The sequence below is a fragment of the Aspergillus sydowii genome (assembly GCF_001890705.1).
Source record: "Aspergillus sydowii CBS 593.65 unplaced genomic scaffold ASPSYscaffold_1, whole genome shotgun sequence".
NCBI classification, from domain to species: domain Eukaryota; kingdom Fungi; phylum Ascomycota; class Eurotiomycetes; order Eurotiales; family Aspergillaceae; genus Aspergillus; species Aspergillus sydowii.
The window spans coordinates 5,200,018-5,221,627 of record NW_024467859.1 but is presented as its reverse complement, the minus strand read 5'-3'; the positions used below and the strand labels follow the sequence as shown (position 1 = coordinate 5,221,627).

The 21,610-nt window shown below is 50.6% G+C and overlaps 9 protein-coding genes and 1 non-coding gene across 10 annotated transcripts; 6 read left to right on the top strand and 4 right to left on the bottom strand.

Moving 5' to 3' along the window:
* The first annotated feature begins 43 nt into the window (after window positions 1-43).
* ASPSYDRAFT_379870 (Zn(II)2Cys6 transcription factor) lies at window positions 44-2,293 on the top strand. The gene is made up of 3 exons (XM_040845610.1): window positions 44-876; window positions 921-1,064; window positions 1,117-2,293. The coding sequence occupies exons 1-3, from the start codon at window positions 148-150 to the stop codon at window positions 2,011-2,013; spliced, it is 1,770 nt and encodes a 589-aa protein (XP_040709086.1). The 5' UTR covers window positions 44-147; the 3' UTR covers window positions 2,014-2,293.
* A 279-nt stretch (window positions 2,294-2,572) lies between these two features.
* On the top strand, window positions 2,573-3,949 carry ASPSYDRAFT_140067 (uncharacterized protein; the record flags this gene model as incomplete). The annotated part of the gene is made up of 1 exon (XM_040841012.1): window positions 2,573-3,949. The coding sequence occupies one exon, from the start codon at window positions 2,573-2,575 to the stop codon at window positions 3,947-3,949; it is 1,377 nt and encodes a 458-aa protein (XP_040709085.1).
* Window positions 3,950-4,691: 742 nt separating this feature from the next.
* ASPSYDRAFT_t16 lies at window positions 4,692-4,831 on the top strand. The gene has a single exon. It is a non-coding gene; the product is annotated as a tRNA-Leu (tRNA).
* A 1,606-nt stretch (window positions 4,832-6,437) lies between these two features.
* Window positions 6,438-7,310, bottom strand: ASPSYDRAFT_85254 (aspartate/glutamate racemase family protein; the record flags this gene model as incomplete). Its single annotated transcript, XM_040851497.1, has 2 exons — window positions 6,438-7,146; window positions 7,258-7,310. The coding sequence occupies 2 exons, from the start codon at window positions 7,308-7,310 to the stop codon at window positions 6,438-6,440; spliced, it is 762 nt and encodes a 253-aa protein (XP_040709084.1).
* A 1,151-nt stretch (window positions 7,311-8,461) lies between these two features.
* On the bottom strand, window positions 8,462-9,806 carry ASPSYDRAFT_40096 (uncharacterized protein). The gene has a single exon (XM_040846014.1). It carries the CDS (start codon window positions 9,604-9,606, stop codon window positions 8,578-8,580), a length of 1,029 nt encoding a protein of 342 aa, XP_040709083.1. The 5' UTR covers window positions 9,607-9,806; the 3' UTR covers window positions 8,462-8,577.
* A 2,574-nt stretch (window positions 9,807-12,380) lies between these two features.
* On the top strand, window positions 12,381-13,139 carry ASPSYDRAFT_40095 (uncharacterized protein). Its single transcript, XM_040846013.1, has one exon. It carries the CDS (start codon window positions 12,558-12,560, stop codon window positions 12,927-12,929), a length of 372 nt encoding a protein of 123 aa, XP_040709082.1. The 5' UTR covers window positions 12,381-12,557; the 3' UTR covers window positions 12,930-13,139.
* A 1,628-nt stretch (window positions 13,140-14,767) lies between these two features.
* On the bottom strand, window positions 14,768-15,983 carry ASPSYDRAFT_54588 (uncharacterized protein; the record flags this gene model as incomplete). Its single annotated transcript, XM_040848873.1, has 2 exons — window positions 14,768-15,838; window positions 15,885-15,983. The coding sequence occupies 2 exons, from the start codon at window positions 15,981-15,983 to the stop codon at window positions 14,768-14,770; spliced, it is 1,170 nt and encodes a 389-aa protein (XP_040709081.1).
* Window positions 15,984-16,734: 751 nt separating this feature from the next.
* ASPSYDRAFT_140493 (putative extracellular exo-polygalacturonase) lies at window positions 16,735-17,997 on the bottom strand (the record flags this gene model as incomplete). Its single annotated transcript, XM_040841056.1, has 2 exons — window positions 16,735-17,542; window positions 17,609-17,997. 2 exons carry the CDS (start codon window positions 17,995-17,997, stop codon window positions 16,735-16,737), a joined length of 1,197 nt encoding a protein of 398 aa, XP_040709080.1.
* A 516-nt stretch (window positions 17,998-18,513) lies between these two features.
* On the top strand, window positions 18,514-19,617 carry pmeA (putative pectin methylesterase; the record flags this gene model as incomplete). The annotated part of the gene is made up of 3 exons (XM_040841136.1): window positions 18,514-18,950; window positions 19,018-19,130; window positions 19,190-19,617. 3 exons carry the CDS (start codon window positions 18,514-18,516, stop codon window positions 19,615-19,617), a joined length of 978 nt encoding a protein of 325 aa, XP_040709079.1.
* Window positions 19,618-19,783: 166 nt separating this feature from the next.
* ASPSYDRAFT_128506 (uncharacterized protein) lies at window positions 19,784-21,516 on the top strand. Its single transcript, XM_040840499.1, has 3 exons — window positions 19,784-20,984; window positions 21,033-21,179; window positions 21,237-21,516. The coding sequence occupies exons 1-3, from the start codon at window positions 19,798-19,800 to the stop codon at window positions 21,289-21,291; spliced, it is 1,389 nt and encodes a 462-aa protein (XP_040709078.1). The 5' UTR covers window positions 19,784-19,797; the 3' UTR covers window positions 21,292-21,516.
* The last annotated feature ends 94 nt before the right edge of the window (window positions 21,517-21,610 follow it).

The window sequence follows — 21,610 nt, the reverse complement described above, 5'->3', positions numbered from 1 at the left end:
AACAAGCGAATTGTTGCCAGTCAGCATGAAGATCAGTCGGCGCACTCCGCCAGCTCCATCTTCCCCGCCCCCGGACCCAGTCCGCTTCTCTCCCTCAACAAACTCTCGACTCCCCCATCATCACAGGCACAAGCATAAGCACGAACAATGGTCTACCGCGGCCGCCCGAGCAAAGGCTGCCACGGCTGCCGATCGCGGAAGATCGCCTGCGACCAGACTAGGCCGTCGTGTCTGCAGTGCCAGCGCGATGGCCACGTCTGTCCCGGCTACCACGATACCCTGTCGTTGATGTTCCAGAACGAGAGCCTGCAGACGGTGCGCAGGCCGACGGCTCCAAAACGGAAAACAAAACCGAAGGGGACCAAGAAATCACGCGAGGCTGGCGTCGATGCGCAGTCGGCCTCAACTTCAAGCTCGTCCTCCAATGCCCTGGACCGACGGCTGTCAACATCATCAATATCATCATCACCATCGGAAACGGCATCGAATTTCCCTTCTTTCTGGCAAGACGGACAAATTGCTCAGTTGGAAATACTACGGCCGTCGTACCAGCCGACCCGCGACGAAGCGATCAGCTGGTTCCTGCGCCACAATGCATCGTCCGGCGCGCTGTTCATGATCGATTTTGACCCGGGGGTCCTCGCCCGGACGAATGTGTCGCTGGGTGAGAGGACCAGGATGGCCAGCTTGGTTGCTGTTGGGTCGGCGATGCTTGCTCGAGCACGGCGGCATGGAGAGGGTGCTCTGCAGTTGAAACAGCACGCCACGCGCGAGTATAGTCAGGCACTCACACTCATGTCGCAGGCTGTCACGAATTCTGTCGAGTCAAAGAGTAACGCAACATTATCGGCTGTGCTGTTATTGGCACTTTTTGAGGTACGTTCTGGTCAACTTAGCCATAGACATGTCTAACAGCCCAGGTTATCACGAATCGAACGATGGGCACGGTCGAAAGCTGGACGAGGCATATCTACGGGGCTTCTGCATTGCTGGACATGCGAACCCAGGAAGAGCTGCAGAATACAGAAAGTCTGAATCTTTTTATCCAGTTGCGCTTCCAGATTGTATGTCCATCATGTCCGCCACGCCATTACCACCACTAATTATTTGTATCAGATCATAAGCTGTCTGCAATGCGGACTCCCCGTCCCCGAATCCCTCCTCGACTGCAACAAGATCGCAATGTATCTTCGCCCCCAGGTGGAAGCCTACTGCGACCGTGTCATCTACATCACCGGCCAACTATCCAACCTGCGCGCCGAGATCATCAGCGGCGGATTAACAGACACCGGCGAGATCCTCTCACGAGCCTACTCCATGGAAGCAGCACTCACAGCGTGGGTTGCCTCCGCGCCCCCCGAATTCCTGTACACTACGATCGAATACCCATCACAACCCCCCCGGTCACGTTCCTCCTGGAGCACAACATCCGGCTGCACCCCACCCTTGTACAACAACAGCTACCACCTATACAACGACCTCTGGACCTGCCACACCTGGAACCAATACCGTTACTCGCGCATCCTGCTCTGCGAAATCATCATCGGCTGCCTCCGCCGTATCTCCCAACCGGCTGGTCCGGCTCCAGGGAAAGACCTGCAACGGCAGTGTACGGGGCTGCGAAAGACGAGCCGCGATCTGGCATCAGATATCTGCGCCAGCGTCCCCTATCATCTCGGAGCGGATACTCCGCTCTGCTCCGGTCGGGGAATCCCCGCATCCCAGACATACATTGGCGCTATGCTTCTGCTCTGGCCATTAGCCGTCGCGGGCGCAACAGAGTGCAGGGCGCACCCGATGCGGCAGTGGGTGATTGAATCTCTGAACCTGGTCGGCCACGCGTTTGGCATTGACCAGGCCCTTGCGGTTGTAGAGATTATGGAGCTTGAGGCCGGGTATTTTGAGGACCTGGATGACGCGGAAGACGGTAGTATCATTTTTCTGGAAACGGACCGGACACGGAACAATCGCTTTGTTGTTGGCGCTTGGAGTGCAATGCTCAAAGCCTGTTAAGCATGCATCTATGAATGCCTCTTTGGACAGTTAGAATCGCCGTCATGATGCATCAACTTCAAATAGTGTAACAAAGCGAGTTTCGCAGACGAAACGTGCAACTTGCACGTGTTCGAAGTTGCATATCAGCGCCCAACGATACCGATATACACATGACAGATGACAGCAAGTCAATGTTTCATACCAGCCTTGACAATCCTTCTAAAGACCACTGACTCGCCAAAGCCTGCCGGATGGGTTTCACGATACCCATGCGAGCCCAATTCATTGGGTCGACCCACCGACTATTGATCCCTCCTGATGATCCATACCGCTGGCGACCAACCGATCCCTATCCGACCCATAACAGAGTCATTCCCGACAAATTATATCCCATACCGCAGCGCAAGCATTGCCGATAACCCGATATGGGCCAGATACGCACAATATTAGGTTCAACTTTGAACTTTGAATTGATTCTCGCGTCGCGATCGCATTCCGGCTTAAAAAATACTGTGCCCCTTTCGCAGGACTTCCGGCACTCATTCACTAGGGAAAACAACAATACAGCAAATCCACCATGCGTCTCGCCTTGAACGTCCTCGGCGCGGTCCTGGCCATATCAACTGCTGCGGCGCAGGACACCATCGACCGCGATGTCGTGATCCTCGGCGGCGGCGCAACAGGCACCTATGCCGCCGTGCAACTCCGCGCACAAGGGAAATCCGTCGCCCTGGTCGAACAGAAGAGCCGTCTCGGAGGCCACGCAGAGACGCTATACCTGCCCAACGGAAAACATGTCAACTACGGGGTCGAGGGGTACTTCAACAACGAGCTCACAAAATCCTACTTCTCGCAGCTAAACGTCGAATACGAGCCTCTCCTCCCGGGATCCCTCCTCTCGCAATACGTCAACTTCGACACCGGCGAGCGCGTACTTCCAGGAAGCGAACTCCTCACAACAGTGGTCGCGGCTACGCTCTATCGCGGTGCCATTGAACAATTCGACTACCTCTCCACAGGCGCATACTACCTCCCCGATGAAGTCCCCGAAGAGCTGCTCCGTCCCTTCCGCGAGTTCGTCGAGAAGCATGCCCTCCAAGGCGCAATGGACCTGATCTTCACTTTCGCCGAGAACGTCGGAAACATCCTCGACCAGCCGCTCATCTACGTGATCCAGAACTTCGGGATCCCGCAGGTCGACGCCCTGCTCCAGGGCGGATATATTACCCCGAAGAACGGAACGGACGAACTCTTCAACGCCGCAGCAAACTATATCGACGAGTCGAATAACATTTTCTACAACAGCGCCGCGTCACACACGGTGCGCTCCGAAAAGGGCGTGCAGGTCACGATCCAGAACTCCAAGACAGGTGGCGAACGACTGATCCGCGCGAAGAAACTACTCGTCGCGTTCCCGCCTACACTGCCCAAACTGGAAGGCTTCGATCTAGGCCAAGAAGAGAAATCGCTTTTCTCGAAATGGACACATAAGAACTACTACGCCGCGGCAATCACCAACACCGCCATCCCCGACGGCTTCAACATCCTCAACACAAACCCGGCCGTCCAACCAGGAAGCCTCCCCACAACGCCCTTCCAATGGTCTCTCGAATACTCCGGCGAACCGGGATACTTCATGTCGAAGATCGTTGGCGAGGATAACCTAACCGAGTCGGCGGCTCGGGAGATGGTAATCAACGACATCAAGCGGATGAGCGAGGCTGGCACGTTTGAAATCAAGGACGGCAAGGAGCCTGAGCTTGCGGCCTTTGCGTCGCATTCGCCCGAGACGTTGATGGTGCCGATTGAGGATATTAAAAATGGGTTTTATAAGCGGCTTTATGGGTTGCAGGGGGTTAGGAGTACGTATTATACGGGGTATACGTTCTGTACGGATTATTCGACGCCGTTGTGGAATTACACGATGAGTGTGGTTGATAGTATGGGGTTGTAAAGTATCAGCCAGTATATATTTAATAGTTGGCTTAGATTTTATTACGATTTTGAATATTCGATTCTGCTGCATTTTAATCAATTTGTTAACAGAGATGGGAGGGAAAAAGTTGCGTAGGATTACCTAGGGCTGTGTATACCCCCGTGACTGCAAAAGGGCAGCCCAGTTCCTACGATAATATATTTCCTGTCTCGTGGAAGTCGCCTTGCACTTTGTACGACCTAATCTTACCGATTATTTGGGCTGGCGGGCAAGCGATCAGGCAAGCCTTGTCCATAGTTAGGCAGCCAGTCTCGGATCATTGCTGATAGGATATATAAGTGGCGCATGACAGACATGAGCCAAGCCATGGCGTTGTTCAGCTCGAATAGGGCTGTCCATTTATACTACATCAAATTTTATAACCGATGATCCATCTAAGAAGAGCCTCTTCAACTGAGTACTCAGACCAGAAGTTGGTTACGCGATCGGCTCGATGGCCTTCTTTTTGTTCCCGATACGCCAAAAGTAGCATACCGAGTCCGCCCCATACTTATAATGACCGAAGAGGGAACGCATATCACCGTTGAGTGGGTGGTAGCCATCAGAAACACGGTACTGAACAATCTTGGAATCCTGGGTGATCTTGAAGTATGTCTGATTTCTGAGTGAATGAGGCTAATTGAATGTGAACCTGAGATTATTATAATTTGAATCACGTAAATATAATTCCCAGTGAGAAACGAATTTTCAGTAATAACTTGGCAAGGTGGCCGAGTGGTTAAGGCGCACGGTTCAGGCATACCTGAGCTACCGTTTCTTGTCCTCCTTTCACGAACTGTGAAATTGAGCGTGAACATCCGTGTTCTTAATTGAGCGTGGGTTCGAATCCCACCCTTGTCAGCCATTTCTTTTTACCATTTTATCCTTCTAACTAACTACTAACGTATTTACCCTATATTCCAGAACATAAGTTTTGACTAGAAGATTTGATAGAAAAGGCTTGAAGACGTGCCCTGACAGGAAGGCTTTATCTTGTCTACAATAGGCATTCTCTAATTACAGTGGGATGACAAAAGTAGTCAAAATGCCAAGAGACCCACTGTCCATATTAGTAGTAAACAGCTTCCTAAACGGGTTTAGTTCAGACTATTCTACCAGCTAAAACAACATGTTAATAGCCGAATATCTAGGTAAAGCTGAATAAAATACTATATTATAGAGTAGTATATAGATAGTAATAGAGGCCTAATAAACTCTATCTTATTATCATTTACATGCAAGTAATGCTCTATATTGAATAGTTTAATATACTAGCTATACTAGGAAGGTAGTATCTACCTTTAGGTTAGCGCCTGCTGTATACTTCTTGGCATTTTGAATACTTTTGTCATCCCACTGAGGTTTAGAGGGGTGTTACGGAGTACGGACCCAACTTCAAACGAGCCTATGTTGGAGAGCGGTCGCTGCAAAGTAGACGACTCAAGACAAGACAGCCCAGACCTCTTTACGTAAGCGTAGGCTGCAAACGTGCATTTATTCTACGCCGTGATTATGGTCCCGTGGTTCCAAGGTTCTCTGTGAATGGCCGGCATGGGCTGATATCTTCGCCGCAGATGGCTGTCTACTGGTATTCTGTCAGCCTCAGCTCCTGCACCTTGTAATACTAATGTATAACAAATTCTACATCGGCTTCGATGACTATGCCAATTGATTTGCGTTCTCTGGTGAGCTTCTGTCCAAGCTGCTGTTCAGGTTTGGGATCGGATCCCAAGAACCAGATTCCCGAACACCAACCATGGAAATCCCAGACAAACCGCGGAATAAGCTTCCACACAAAAGACATAGAATTCTCAGCATCAAGTGCAAATTGACAAGGGAGTGAAAGTTCCAAGAGACCCCGAGATTAGCTCTTCAGGATTGATTGAGTCCGTCGCCCTCGAAGTGGTGCAACCCTGGTTCATTCCCTGAGCCGGGTTCACTACCATCAACTGTTTCTACCTACAACGATGTATTTTGTGTCGCTGTGACGAAGCAGTCTGCTAGAGTATCTACTATGAATGGATGCATGCTTTCAGGCGTGACTGATTTCCAGAAGCCAGACAGCCATTCATGCCGCAGCGCACTAACAAGGCTTCGTGTGTGTTACGATTGAATGGTCAATATGCATGGATGCCCTGTGTACGCACGAACCGCGACTTGAACCACTGACACTATATGATTGGCTGAAGTCATTTCAATGCAATGCATGCAGCAAAAAGCAATAGATGCGCCAAAAGAGCAATAGATGCATGAGAGATCCTCTGCTAATGTTTGCCCAAGATTCTACCTCATTGAATTCCTCCACATTTCCGGGGCTGGTCCGATTGGGCAACATATACAGCACTGGAATAATCTTCAGCTGAGCCCGTCACGCCGATCTCTCGCGGGGTAGACGCATGACCTGCTCCGTTCTGGAAGATCGAAACATTTATACCACGGTCAGTATGGATTGTACGTGACTTTGCTGTCAGTCTGTATATGAGAGCCGTGCGTGCTGTGGCATGTTAGGCTTGTTTCTGGCCTCACCAGGTACGCGGGGGCCAATTATGGCGTCGAACGGAGCCAGTCCGATGGGCCTGGGAGCGGTGAGAGCAGAGCGTTGTTTACCTGGGGTAATGGCTATAGGTCGAGTCGTTGGTACTGGGTGTTCCCTAGATCTTCCCCGTGTTTCGCGCAAAAAGATTCCCCTTGTCAGCTCAGTGTCTAATGCATGATGAACCATCTTCCGATCTTCTTCCACCGGGAGCAGCACCTCGATCCCGTATCGTGCCAGATGGGAAATAAAGTATTCGTCCGTCATGGTGGGGGCGCTCCCCAGCAGGCCGACTTTCCGGAAGCCCAACTCCAGTATCTTCGCCGAAGTAACCTCGACAATATGCAATATCGGCACTCGAAGCTGGTCCTGGGTCGACGGGACAACCTTGTGGACCGTATTACACGCGATCACAATAAAGTCGGCTCCTCCGAGTTCGAGCTGTCGAGCAAGTGACAGAAGCGCATTGGCCACTTTCTGCCATTGATCACTGATCAACCACTTCACGACCTGCCCGAAGTCGGTTTGGACGAGGATCAGGTTGGCGCAGTGCGACGGGCCCAGGTTCTCCGAGTAGAGATGGTTGATGGTTTGGTTGTACGTGATGGTGCTGGGCCATGCAAGACCGCCGATTATTCCAAACCTCAGTGAGTTACTTGGATGGGACAAGCTTCGACGAGTAAATTGGATTTTATATGTTGAACCGTCCGCTCAAAATTGTTCACGTCGGCCAAAACAGTGGCTGGACACTAACAGCTGAAATCGACGAATGGGCCCATAGGTTCTCAAATAAGCATTATTCGACATGTCGAACTCATTATGGCAAATCACGCCCCAAAAATCTCGCGATTCCAGGAGTTGCATCGAGTCTCATATGACTCCACAGTTGTACTGCAAAAAAACAGTGGAGCGGATCTTGAGGGCAGTGTGACTGGGTTAGAAACTGACGTACAAAGCCCAGCACTTGCTTCCGCACATTCCGTTGGTTATGCTGAAGTGTAGCTCTGCACCGTCTGCACTGTGGAAGCGTCTGTGGACTGAAAATCTGGAGAGTAGAATATCTTGCTACACCGTTTATCATCCCTTGGATCGTAAACTGTATCTGATTTGCTAGAGAAGGGTTGAGGCTGCATAGCATCAAAAGAAAAATGGAACTACTCATTACATAGCTGGCCCACTTACGTGAGGAGTAGTACAGAGGGTTGGAGATTGTCTTGGGAACCCTTGCAGATACGGAGATGCATCTTAACATTTCGTCTTCTACCATCGAGCTGAGTGGAAAACAATACTTCAGGCTACCTTGGCAATGCAGTAATATACTTAAATCCTTCCCTACACCGCCGATTACACACCGGTTACTACTGCACGAGAACACATTGATATGATGAGTGAAACCCGTCCCACGCATTGGGTAACCCTAGCCCATCCATGATATAACCCGCGAGCCCCCAAAAGGAAAGATTGGTTTGAATGTCTTAATACTAAATCCGGCGAATGGAAACCCGTTTCTGACCCGCCGACCTTTAGTTCCTCACAGGCCCTCGAACGTGTATTGGCAGGAGTATCGCCATGCTTGAGGTATCAAAAGCCATCCCGACGCTCCTGCAGAGGTTCAGCTTTTCAGTAGTGCACCCCACCAATGACCAACTTCGTTTCAAAGGCAATATCCCAGTGCAGCCGGAAGGATTTGTCTACGAAATAAGGGCTCGATGAAGCATTTTAGTTCCTCAGTGTGGTTGAGCCGCAGCCTGCGTTTCTGCCAATGCACCATGACCAGGAGGTCATAGTCAGAAGCTCGCTTAGATTTTAGTGTTTTTAATCAGCTTCAAACTCCCGACATTTACAAAATCTACTCTATGGCGTGTAACACTATTTTATCAATGCCTATGGTGGATCAGGGGATAGCTTCGCTTTAGATAGGACACCAAGCTTGATTAGTGTACTCAAATATACAGACAGCCAGTTAACAGATTGTCATGCTTGGATTACTATTAAGCTCGACTAAGCAATTAAGCATACGGAGAGGTAAATACATGTAGGTGGCATCAAACACCACACACACACACACACAGCGTCACGCCCGAAGCCTTTTAGATTTTAAGAACTCGTAATCCGGCATCGCTGCTCGCACATATTGCTCTACCATCTGGCCGTCCTCCTCTCCAAACTCCTCCCTCCATTTCTTTCCCTCTTCCTCAATGTCGATATCACCAGCAGTCTTTGTGGTGATGATTGCAGTGGAGCTGTCGAGTGTCGTTTTAAACGTTTGGGCCCAGAGAGGCTGGGGCTGATTCGACTGGCCCCATGTATAGCGCAGTCTATCGCTGTCGAGCCCAATAATGCTGCAGAGCCTGACGAGCACCGCAGGCTGGGTCATGATATCGTCCGCATCCAGTATTATGGGCCAGGTGCCCGTCTCTGCGTCTCCCTGATCGGCTCGGATATTGCATTCGTTGAAGTGTTCAAGGTAAAAGGCATGTAACCTCCGTGTCCATCGCATGGTCATGGTCATCTCGCAGGAGCGACGTCCTGGAACTGACTTTGCAAATTCCATACCTTTAGCCTTCGCAAAGACGCGGTAGAATGAAGGGAAAGAGAGTGCAGGATGCCGGATGAGGAAAACCGGTAGCCAAGTCTTGAGGAATTCATCGGAGAGTACTGTCTCGTTGTGGACTGAGCGGGCGTTGGTTCGGATCAACTCATTGGGGGTTTGTAACGTCCAGGGCATCTCTTGAATGGCACTCTGCTCGCCGAACAAGAATCGGGTCTTCGCAACCGGCTCAGTCAAAAAATTGGAATGCTCTTTGACGACCACGATATGTCCGCGGGATTCCGCACTTTCGATATGCCGATTAAATTCATTGAAACAGCTCTTCGTGCACTCTTCGATCTGTCTTTTCTGATCGGTGCTGAGATGTTCAAGAGGTGTCCAAGAACAGCCCAGCTCTGTCCTTAGAATAACTAACGGCATGAAAAAGTAACCTCCATCTTCGCGGAAGGCAACGTTGGGTTGGTCTTCCAATGCCAGGATCTTTAACAGAAGGTTCGATCCGGTTCTTGGGGATGTGATCAAGTAGAATCGACGAGGTTGGTTTGACCCCATATTGGATTCTGATGGTTACGTGGCTTCTTGGTGACAATTCGTATCCTGTGTACTCGGTCTTCAATGATATTCAGCGGTAGTTATGTATCCTGCCACTTCATCAATGCCGCGCGGCTGGCTAAAGCCATCGAAATCATTGCCATACAAAGGAATATACAGTAATCTTTTGTATCTTCAATAAGCCCAAGAAGGCTTTCCCGATTTATTGTGGAAGACCGTGCAGCTGTCCAACCTTTGCTCTCTGACCGTCTTTTCCAGTACAGTTGACAAATGACAGCTACCATTTAATATCATGTGGACTCTCGTCACCGGCCGCCAAGTAAGGTTTATCATTCTTTTTGCTGAAACACCCTTGCATAATGCCCAGACACGTCACTGTTTTAAACCGCAGACGGGGGACACATGCAGATACGACACCCAGCCCAGATCGTAAATCAGTGTGCATTTTCCTTGATGGTGCTTTTGCATTTGCTTGTAGATGAGCTTAGTTGTCCTACATGAACTGATCTGCGTCCATTGTCGATCACAAATATAGTGGTTTGAAATTAGCAATGATCCGGGGTCTTTCCAAGTGATGCTGCCTTGCTGCCTCCAGACTAATGGTTTCATACAGGCTGCGGATGCTCAAGATATACTGGGACAGAGATACGTCAATTCAAATTTCAGGCATGGCTCAGAGTCACACAACCCAAGTGACCTGGTTTTGAGACCCAAGGTCGTTCACCCTAAATTTTCTTTCGGGTCGTATGCGAATATAAGCCTAGGTAGTGGTTTCAAAGTAGTTCAAAAGATATACAAAGTTTGGTGATACCAGCAAATACATGCTCTTCTAGAGTATCTTATTTTTTATCTTTCCCTGCTGTACTCCCTAGCTAATTTTCTCTCCTGTTAGACCTGCGTGCCGCAAGTGGCCTTCTGCCCTTTCTCCCTCGCACCAACCACATCAATACACCGTTCGAGAAACTGATCGGATTCTTGCTCAGCATTGTCGTAGATCTTCCAATCCGGGCACGCCGAATGAAGGTCCTTAAACTCAGCAAAGAACTACTCAATAGGACTCAGGCCTGGCGAATAGGGAAGCAGATAGAGGAGCTTCACCCCGGCTTTCGGACACAGCTCTTCAGTCCGGTCAGAACGATGGAAGCGTACGTTGTCCATGACTAGCACGGTATTTAGCTCAGGCCACCTTCCGGAATACTGAAGAAGCTGCTCATTGAAATCCTCAATGAGATTTGCATCAGTCGATCCCGGAACACCCGCGAAGGAACAATACCGTCTGAACCATATGCAGGTAATATCCGACGGTGAAATTTGGGCGCTTGTACCGAGCGGAGGCCAGCCCGTTCGCCTAAAGCCTGGCTCGTCCACATAGGCGATATGTACGACTGGTATTCGGGGATAAAGTGAAAATACAGTATTCATCGCGTAGGTCTTGTTTGCCTTCGGGAGCCTTGACCAGTCAATGCAGATCTTGTTATATTTAGCAGGTTTTCCTCCTGCAGAAGTGCAACTTCAAAAAGGACCGGACGGTATAATTACTAAGTCCAAGTCTATACTACTGTCTACTGACTGAGCCTGAGCCTGATCGTCGTTAAAAAGCAGCAGCAGCTGAGAAAGAAAAGGCCCAGAAAGAAAAGGCCCAACTGCCAGACATCATTCAGTCTGGAGAGCTGTTTCTAGAGCCCAAATGGCAAACCCGGGGGGAATATTTGCGGACCCGGAAACTTCAACCATCGCACAGGGTGCCCTATAAGCCGCTCGGCACTCAGCCTCGTCTGCAAACAAAGTTCAGCCTTAAGGCGTCTCGCCAGTGCCAGTCGCCAGGTTCCAGATGCATTTCTGGCTCGCCAATCATGGCATGGGACGCCTAACGCCATGTTTCTGGGACGTCGAAGGGTGCCGAATGCCGAGAATATTCGATATACCGGATTCTGACTCTCGACGTCAGCCAAGCAGCAGAACCTGGGGAACTGCTGCGCCGTGCCACGTCGGTCGCCGGTGGTTGATAGACACTGCCTCGTCTAAAAATGCATGCAAGGCTGGAGTTACGCACAGGATTTTGTACAGCCCTTGGTCCTGGTACTGACTTTGGAGCTTTGTGTTGGCCGTCGCACTGACCATTAATTGACACAGCCCTCAAACGACAGGCTCGGCAAACATTGTCCCCGGTTTCGCGCAGACACTGCAGCTGTTCGTATTCCCCCGCTGCCTCGTATTCTCCAGCGTCATCAATGTAGCTTGACATCTGGATTTCACTTTGTGACTTCATGAATCTCCTCGGAGAGTTTACGTGTGGTACTCATTGTCTTGTCTTGCGAGAGCCATACTCTACGGACCAGAGCAACGACCCTCGCTGGAAATCTCACCCGGTCGCGTGCTGTCCTTCAGCCGCGAGCCTGACATGGATACAGTCAGAGTGAGACATGGAAGAGACATACGAACTTGGCAAGCCACTGGTGCTGTTCTCCGCAAAAGGCAACCCGGTCCTCGGCGGTAGGCCTATCGGGTGCGCGCGCAGAGGCTGTACAGCGTACACCATGGACAGTCGGGTGACAAAAAGCATTGTTAGATGCCTCAATGGAGGAGCCAGAGCCACGGAAATTGCGATCCAAGATCATGCCGCTACTACCGAGGGTTAAATATAGACAAATAATAGATTCTAGCGGGCAACCTTGGGGTCCACCTCGACAGCCCTGTAGGCTTGATATGACATGTTTCTGATCCTTCGACATTGGGACAGACACCGGATGCTCTTGATTTGGATCTTGGATACTGCAACGCTGCAACGCTGCCGTGGCGATGCCTGAATAGAGACCGAAGAAAAGATATAAAGAGTCGGTGCTTCCTGCCTCTACTCAGTCTTTTTCTTCATCAGTATCAATCTAGCCTCCAGTCCCAGACCAAAACTCCTCTATCCACTATCTAGACAAAGTCTTAACATCCTTAACAAAATGAAGTTCATCACCTCCACCGCCGTTGCCCTCCTGGCCGCCTCCGCCTCAGCCCTCACCATCCGCTCTGATGGCTCACGCACCGTCGTCTTCACCAACGAGCAGAGCGGCCACGGACAGGCCGCCGACATCCCAACCAACAACCACCCGGTCTCCGTCAAGGCCAACTACCCGGAGCTGTTCAACCCCTTCCACGTCGACTCCGTCATGATCACCTCGGGCGTCGTCGAGGGCGCCAACTGCAAGGTCACCGGCAAGAACGCCCAGGGCCACTGGATCGACGTCGTCTCGGTCAACGGCCGCCAGAACTACGCCAAGTTCCCCCAGGATACTGGCGTCGTTCCCCATACTCTCAACATCGCATGCGTTTAAAGAAACAAGCTTGCGCTGGCAAGATAGGTGGAGATGCGCCTGTCTTCCCCTCATAATATCTGATGCGAGGAATGGGAGTCATAATAGCCTTGTTTATATCTTAATTGTCATTCCTTCTAGATGGGCTGGCTAGCGTCGCCCAGTTTGCTTCTATATTGCTTTACTACAGATCTGTACTGTCATTCCTTTGCATTCTGCTTGCTAGAGGGGAAGTTGTTAATATGATGGACTTTATTTAAAGACGTTCTTCCGTAAACCAGGATCATCCCTGTAGTACCTTGAAAGTATGGTCCCGGGTCTTGTATGGCTGACCACACTTTCACGAGCGGTCCCGGCTGTCTGGTTCGTGGAACTCTTGTGCACATTGACGAACCCGGTAAAGTGCTAGCTTGTCGCCTATATCATTGTTAAAGTATTTGTACAGTAAACGAAGTATTCTCTATAGCGTAACAAAAGGACGCCTCCGTCGCTTATTCTTGGCGCAAGAATGGAAAGGTATAGATAGGCTTTACATAGATTTGTTTAATGGGCAGGGCATTCATGCACCTTTCCATATTGGGGTTGCAGTTTGCACAGATCTTGGACATACTTGTCTTGGCCAGCACTGCATTTTTAGGGTCCTGGACGGGTTGGCAGCCCGCAAGGCTGGAACGGCCATGCGGACCGCCAGCTGTTCAATCTCCTACGGCTCAAGTCCGGAATGAAGATTCTCTCTTTTGTGATGTTAAAGGAAATTACCTATATAACCACTATACTTGGGGCAATTCTTCCCCCTTTCTATACTTCATTCACTATGTAGAGGATACCTTCCGTAGATGTTTTATCGTACGGCTTTTGCCTCCAGCGTTGACTGAATGGTTACATCCCAGATTCTGGAGACCCACCGGGCTCGTTCAATTGGTCCATTTCACGGGCAAAGCGGGCAGCACTGCATTTTTAGTTTCTGGCGGCCGTGGAGTCTCAGAGCGATCCGGACCTGAATGAAGTCTCTCCGTTCCATTATGATGTACCCGTACCCGTACTCCGCAGGGGAACTCGATGATCTGACAACTCCATATCCTCGTTAAGATAGCCATCCTGGTATTCTGTCCATTCTCCATACTCTCCATGTAGATTACCGCTTACAGACATTATGTATCGCCTTTCATTGCCAGTTTCGACTAAGTTCAGCGCGACCCGCCCCACAGCACACATCACTGCATTTTTAGTCTCTGGCGGTGGCTGAATCTGACAGAAATAAGGCTCTGGATGACGGTTACCTAGTCTATCGTGAGTTACAGGAAATGGAGAGTATATACTATACTTCGTTATTAAACAAGTATTTTCTCCCTTTCTACCTGTATTCTGCAACGTTTTTAAGGCTAGCCTTGATAAATACTTTCCTTCCAAGGTTTTGCTATTATTAGTTTTGTCCTGAGTTAGAGAAACCTAGATGGACTAAGGCACGAAGGCACGAATCCATCACTGCATTTTTAGACTCTGGGGGCTGTTGGGAGTCTGACCAAACCCACGAGTGGTGCACCGTAACGACAAGCGTTCGGGACATGGGAAAAGCCAACAGCCTTGCTATATAAGCTCCACCACTGCACTTCATGCAGTGGTGCGCCTTCTGAACTGGCCAGTCGCTCACTAAGCTATGACCCTTCTGGTGTCACTCTCCATCCGAGCACCACCGGTGGATCTGACTGGCTGCACTGCATTTTTAGCTGACGGCAGCCGATGGCGCGAATTACACGTATTCAGACACAAGTTTGGGTTTGACCTGTACATTATATAAAACAAGAGTCGTCACTGTCGATAAATATACTTCATATAATATATAAACATACCAAATCAGTCTACCGCCACGTCCCAGTAACCGTTGCCTTGTCACCATCACAGCCAGTAGGCACCGTATAGCTCCTGTTCGGGTCGCTTTCCCAGGTAACCTCACTGCCACTATTCTTCTTAATGAACTTGTATTCGAATTCCGTACCAGCGGGCAATTCCACCGTTGCAGTCCACAGCGGATTCGACTCGGTGTAGTCACTGTCAGACAGCGCCACCGCGTCGTCAGGAGACCAAGATCCTAGTTGGCTGATTGAGCCGGTAATGAAGAGTTCCTCTCCGTCAGCTGTGCTCGCAAGTTCTTCGAATGTCACGGGGAGGGTGCTGGCCTTGGCAGTGCAAGTCGCTGTTGTAGATGTAGATGTGGATGTAGATGTTGAGGTGGTGGCAGTACCTGTAGAGCTGGAGGTTGTAGAACCAGAGCCAGAGCCAGAGATGGCAATGTCCGCACAGTGCAGATAAACCTGCGCCGTCTGGAACGAGTTCCACCTAAACCGGAGCAAAGTATGCTCAGACGAGTAGTCTGGGATCTTCACCTTCTTGGTAACAGTATACCCACCGGCAATGGTGGTCTTGCACGAATTCAACTCCGCCCCGTCAACACCCTGACAGCCACGGTTGGAATCAGCCTGGAACGCATTACACGTAAACCAGTCATTACGCCAACAAGGCTGGTCCTCCGTGCAGTCCGGGCTATATCCGCACTCTTGCCCATCAACATCCGTACACTTCAGCTCGCCCTCCAGGAAACAGTCCTCGGCAGCTTGCTTCTCGTCTTCTGTAGGGAGGTAGTCCGGGTCCAGGAACTTGTCGACCAGGGTCTGGTTCTGGCAGATGCCGTAGGTGAACATGCCGCCGTGGTCGCCGTTATTGTCGACGCACCACTGCACCTCGATCACGTCGCCGGGGGCATAGGTCTCCACGACCTCGTTGCCCCAGTTGTCGCTGGGCTGGTTGTAGTCGACGCTCACGCGGGCGTTGTAGCCGCAGGGTCCGCTGCGGCCGACTTGGGGGCCTTCGAGGTCGGGCCAGGGCGAGACGGGCTCTAGGATTGAGCATTCGGGGCATGTGTCGATGCCGGCCTGGATAGTTAGATATACGATTTGTACATGGATGGGTCAAATTCACCTCAAACCCGAGCCGGGTGCGACTTGCTGGGATGGTTAGGTATCCATGTCCGTACACTGAAGTGATAAGACTCGCGGTCAACAGAGTAGAGTAGATCATTGTGATGTTCAATACAGGATCAATCAATCAAATATCTCTAGAGACCAAGCCAAAGAGAAACTGGCGAGCTGGAATCAACGATTTCCACGGCTCATGGCCCCTTCTTATAGAAGTTTCCCTACGTCCCATTGCCCACATTCGTAAAGACAGCCACCAGACAAGGGTATTCTTCAAGACATGGTGGATTAATTTATTTACCGCCGATAAATGCCCGGGCGCAGCAAATCCGGGGAAATTTAATATATCGTTGCATCCTCGACCTATCAATTTTGTTTTCGCAAGCAGGGCATGAAACGTTAGCCCTGCTGGCCCCCTGGTGAAGCTTATCTCGGTCCGACATGTGGCCAGTCGGGGTTAATGGACGAGTGAAATGCCAGCCTTGTCGAACTTTAAAAGGATCTTTCTAAGCGAGGCCTGTAGATCGACATCTTATCGCGGCGCTTGGCAAGTACGGCATTTAGAGCAGCGCCATTAAAACTATTTATGTACTAGCAGCTACAGAGTCAGCCAGAAGCAATCAATTGATCCAGGGGAAACATTTTCCAACCGTCATAGGTCCATTACTTCCGTTGTCGTTGAAACCCAATCCTGCCAACTCTCTCAACACAGTGATATATCTTCCTAAAAGGGAGGTATTGATATATAGAGGTGGTCCCCACTGAATCCTCGGCTTCTGTTTCTTTATTGTCACTTCGAAGAATAAAGCACCATTTGCTGGCACATAACTTTTATCTGCAAGTTAACTTACAGATCATCCCGATGCCCCAGAAGAACAAGAGACACCCAGATCTGAAGGCGTATTGGCACAGAGCACCTCGCCATCCCCTGAGGCCGCCTTAACCGTATAGTCCGCAACAGAGACATCACACTCGCCATCCGCACCGCAATTCAAGTTCCCAGTTACAGGATCATACTTGTCATTGGTCGTTCCACTAAATCCCTGGAAAGTAATTCCGGAGAGGACCGCATTCCCGGGGTTACTCTCACAATAGTCCTCCTCCTCGCCGTAGCAGCTTTGGATCTGAATGGCGTACTCGCAATCCTGAACGACGACATCCTTCCACGTAACGTTCTTCACAGTGCTCAGTCCGTGATCGCCGCCGCTGGGGTACGTCTTGATACCCGCGGCTTTGGTAGACGAGATCATTGTTGCGCCTTCGACCCAGACGTTACTCACGGTGTCGTCGCTGCCCTTCCCTAGGGATCCGACAGAAAGACCATGAGATCCGGTGCAGGTGATATCGGTTACGGTGAGGTAGTCGCAGCCGGGCTTGAAGGCGACACAGTCATCGTCATTGACAACAGTTGTATTTGAGATCGTGACATATGTGCTCTCACCAATGTCGAACCCGTCTGTGTTTTTAGGGTCGTTGTCAGACATAGATTCCGCATCGAGGGTGAGATCGGTGAATGCAGCGTTTGTAGTTCCTCCTTTGACAGATACAAAGACGTTAGGAGGGTTCGTCTGGCGCAGATTCGACACGTTGATGTTACTCCCGCCGGTTATATACAGCAGTGTAGGGCGCTCATAACTTTCATCTTCAGCGAAAAGATCCCACCTGCAGGGACCAATCATTAGTCTTTGCAGTCACGATCGTAAACACGAAACGAGTCCGGACACCTACGAAGCCTGTCCATTTCCATCAATCACGCCCGATCCCGTGAGGGAGTGCATAGTCAACCCCTCAACATCCTTCACATTGATCATGGCCGTCTCCCCATTCCAGTAGTCCGTGTCGTCCGAGAACAGGAGCGTCCCCTCTATCTGAAACTCACAGCCGGCGCACCCGTCCAGATCGAGCACGGTGTTCAGGTGGTAGGTAGACCCCTCGGGGATGACAATTGTCCCGCCATTGCCGCATGACGAGATTGCTTCCACGATGGCTGGGACATCGTCGGTGCTAGGGGATTCTCCTGCTGTTGGAGTGCAGGCAGCGTCTGCTCGTTGGACAGGGGAGGGAGATGCCCAGCTTGTCCCTGCAAGTAAAAGAAGCGCAGCAGGTTTGAATGCCATAATTGTAGGGCGAATGCTGTTGTCCAGGTTGATCATTCACCCTGGAAGAGAGTGCGATATAAGTACATCCAACACCACAGCTCCTCTTGGCCCCGCAGGAACTCATCCAAGCCTTTTTAGCCACGCGAGGACGCAAATCCTTTTTGACGTATTCTTTTAGCCTGAAACGGAGACAAAACGAGTTTTGTTTCAGGGCAGCGGGGTCCCCGCATGTCCGACGGATTCTGGGGAGTCGAAGCGTTCCTATTGCAGGAATTATTATTGTCACTTATGACAAGTTTGACACAGCGGGCCTTGTCGAGTCGTTATGCCGAGTCAGCTTTGAAGCCAGACAAAGTTATTCCGCTGGGAAATGCAGCTGCATTTCTTTACCATATATGGGGCCATTCCCATTCCAATTCGCTCTGCTCACGGCTCCAGAGAACTCGGGGTAATTTCACTTCCACTATCGGAAAATATACTCCAGCACCCAACTACTGACGTAAATCACAACCTAAATATCCAGCCCTATCCATTATGACTTTTCTCCACTATCTCTCAATTCTCGGCATCGCAACCGCGGCTCTGTCCGCACCACATACCCGCCCCAAGCGCGTGTCACGAGCAGATATCCCATCAGACTGTCTCACAGTCGGCAGAAGCGGAACATACTCGACAATCGCCGACGCAATCGCAGCACTTGGCTCTTCTACTTCCGAGGCCTGTATCTCCATCGCAGCCGGGACGTACGAGGAACAGCTGGCTTTCGAATATGGCGGCCCGTTAACTCTCTACGGCGAGACAACTGATTCGAGCAGCTATGATGGGAATACCGTCACTATCACCCATACAATGACCTCCACTGAGGCCGGGAACTTGGTGGCTAGTGCGACCGTCAACGTCGCTATGGATGACTTCGCCATGTATAATATCAATGTTGTGAATGGGTATGGGGCGGGAACTCAGGCTGTTGCGTATGTACCTTTTCTCCATTTGACCTTACTAGTAACCTGCCGCATTGCTAATTACTGGAGCTTAAAGACTGGCAGCTACTGGAGAACGCCAGGGCTACTACGGTTGCCAGTTTATCGGGTACCAAGACACGCTCTACGCACGCGAGGGTATCCAGTACTACTCTAATTCCTACATCGAAGGTACCTACTTCCCTCTCGCCTCTTCTTCATTTATCCCTAGGCCACGCTAAGAGAACTAGGTGCAACGGACTACATCTTCGGCGACGCCAGCTCCTGGTACGAAAGCTGCGACATCGTATCCTCAGGTAAAGGGTACATAACCGCCATGAGCCGCGAAACCGACGACGACCCATCATGGTACTGCTTCAACAACTGCGACATCTCCGGCAAATCTGGAACAGATCTTAGCGAGCAGGTATACCTCGGTCGACCGTGGCGGGTGCTTGCGCGGGTGATATACCAGAACTCGCAGCTCAGCGATATTATCCATCCCGAGGGATGGACGACGATGGCGGAGGGGGCGACGCCGTTGTATTATGAGATTGGGAATACGGGGGATGGGGCTGATACGTCTGAGAGGGAGTATACGACTGAGATTGAGGCGGCGGTGGATAGGGAGACGGTGTTGGGGAGTGGGTGGGAAGATTGGGTTGATGGGGATTATTGAGGTCGTTTCTATGATAGTTATCCGTTATAGTATCTTGTAACTTGTTGATGGAATACTTGATGTTGTTAGGGTTTGCAGAATCACGTTGGTTCAATCCAGCCCCCACTGACTTGTCCTTCCCCGCGTCTCAGCAGACACCTTAACAAACAATTCCCCTTGCTATTTTGCTACACCGTCGGTATGGGACTAGCTCAATTTCCTGTCGAGCTCATAAGCCGCATAGTGCAGTGCCTCCGTGGCGACCGCTCCTCTCTCCGGTCGGTCCTGCTGGTCAGCAAGACATGGGCCGCCCAGGCAATCCCCATACTATGGGAAACCCCACAACCGACAGACCTCGCCGCAATACACGACAGAGGCCGGCAGCAATTCTACGCACGGTACGTCCGCGAGCTCAGAGTTAACGGCCCTGAGGGCAAGTACCACGATGACTTCCGAACACTGGGATTCCCGCGTCTCAGATCTGTTGTCATTGACGCGCAGGATGAGGAAGCCTGGATTGGCCAGTATATCCAACCAGCATTGGAAGACATTTCCTGCTATGCTTCTCTGCCGGCTGGGAACGAGGACGTGCTTCAGCTGCTGGAGAAACGGTGTCCACGACTGGCGAGCGTTGTCATTGGCCGTGCACTCAGGGGGCTGAATTCCGGTTCTCTCTGCGGATTCATTGACCGATGCAAGTCTCTACGCTATTTAGGGGTAATAGACGGCAGCACACAGCACATTGATGAGCGGGTGCTTTTCTCTCTCGCCTCTCGTGATGACCTCGAAGGACTAGAAGCAGAAGCCTTTCTCGCGCACGACATGTTTGTGAGCCTATTTCAACAGATTGACCGCCCGTTCAAGGATATCCAACAGCTGCAGGTTCAAATAGAATCAAGAACCGTACCGCTTCTTGTGCCTGCAGTATCAAATCTCAGACTCCTTTCCCTCAGCCTGACGGACTGCGACATGAACCCCTGGCCGCACCTTACTCCGCTGACCAATCTTCAAGATCTTACTATCCTGTACTATGGCGTGGCGGAGATCAGCGCCAATGACTTTCAGATCCTTAAAGGCTGGGACCTACACCGGCTGATTGTCGGCAGTAACTTTGGGAACGTTTTTGCACCGACATTGACGGACGACGAGTTTATCCCAGTGATCGAGACTCTACCCAACCTTCGAGAAATTGAGCTCGGCTTTGAAAGTAGTCTCACAGTTCGATCACTCACATCTCTGGGGCAATCATGCCCGTGGCTGCGCGACTGTGTTATTAAGGGCACCTATGATCTGTCTCCCTGGATGGACATAGATCCATCCCCGCCTCTCTTTCCACGCTTGGAGCAGCTCACAGTGGACACAATAGAGGAAATACGTCCAACGCCGCTGTAAGCCGATGTCATTCTCTGTGAGACAGTACCCGCTAACAAAACTAGAGCATCATCTAATCCGATACCTGACAAGGCCAAGGTTTTTGCGGAGGTTATGCAGAGCCATGCGCCGAATCTGGAGGATTTGTGCCTCCATCACCGACGAGATAAATTCTCAGCGGCGGTGGTGGCAGTCATTAACAAACAGAATAGGTAGGCCACCAACAACAATGCCTCAACAATGCCTGAGAGCTAACTATTCTGCACTAGGCCTGACGAATCATCATCTTCATACACGTCGGACGATGAGTCGGACGATGAGTGATGATTGCGTGGTAAGTATCTTCAGCGGCGTGTGTAAGGCCTATATGTAACAACTGACCTGCGAATGCGCGGTGTCAAGACTTGTGCTAAAGAGATGTTGGGTGGGCTTGGATTACAAGAGGCTCAAGGAAGAATCATCTGGGGTGTATTTATCTGCTTTTGCGAAGCTGTAGCTACTATACTTCTTACTGCTATTTCAAATATCTGACCCTATTCAAGCCTCCATCGCTCTTTCCTATTGTTTGCCACAGGCCTGAACCTTCCCAACTGGGAAAGCAAACACCAAAGATGCAGAAGGACGAGGGGAATATTATGATAAA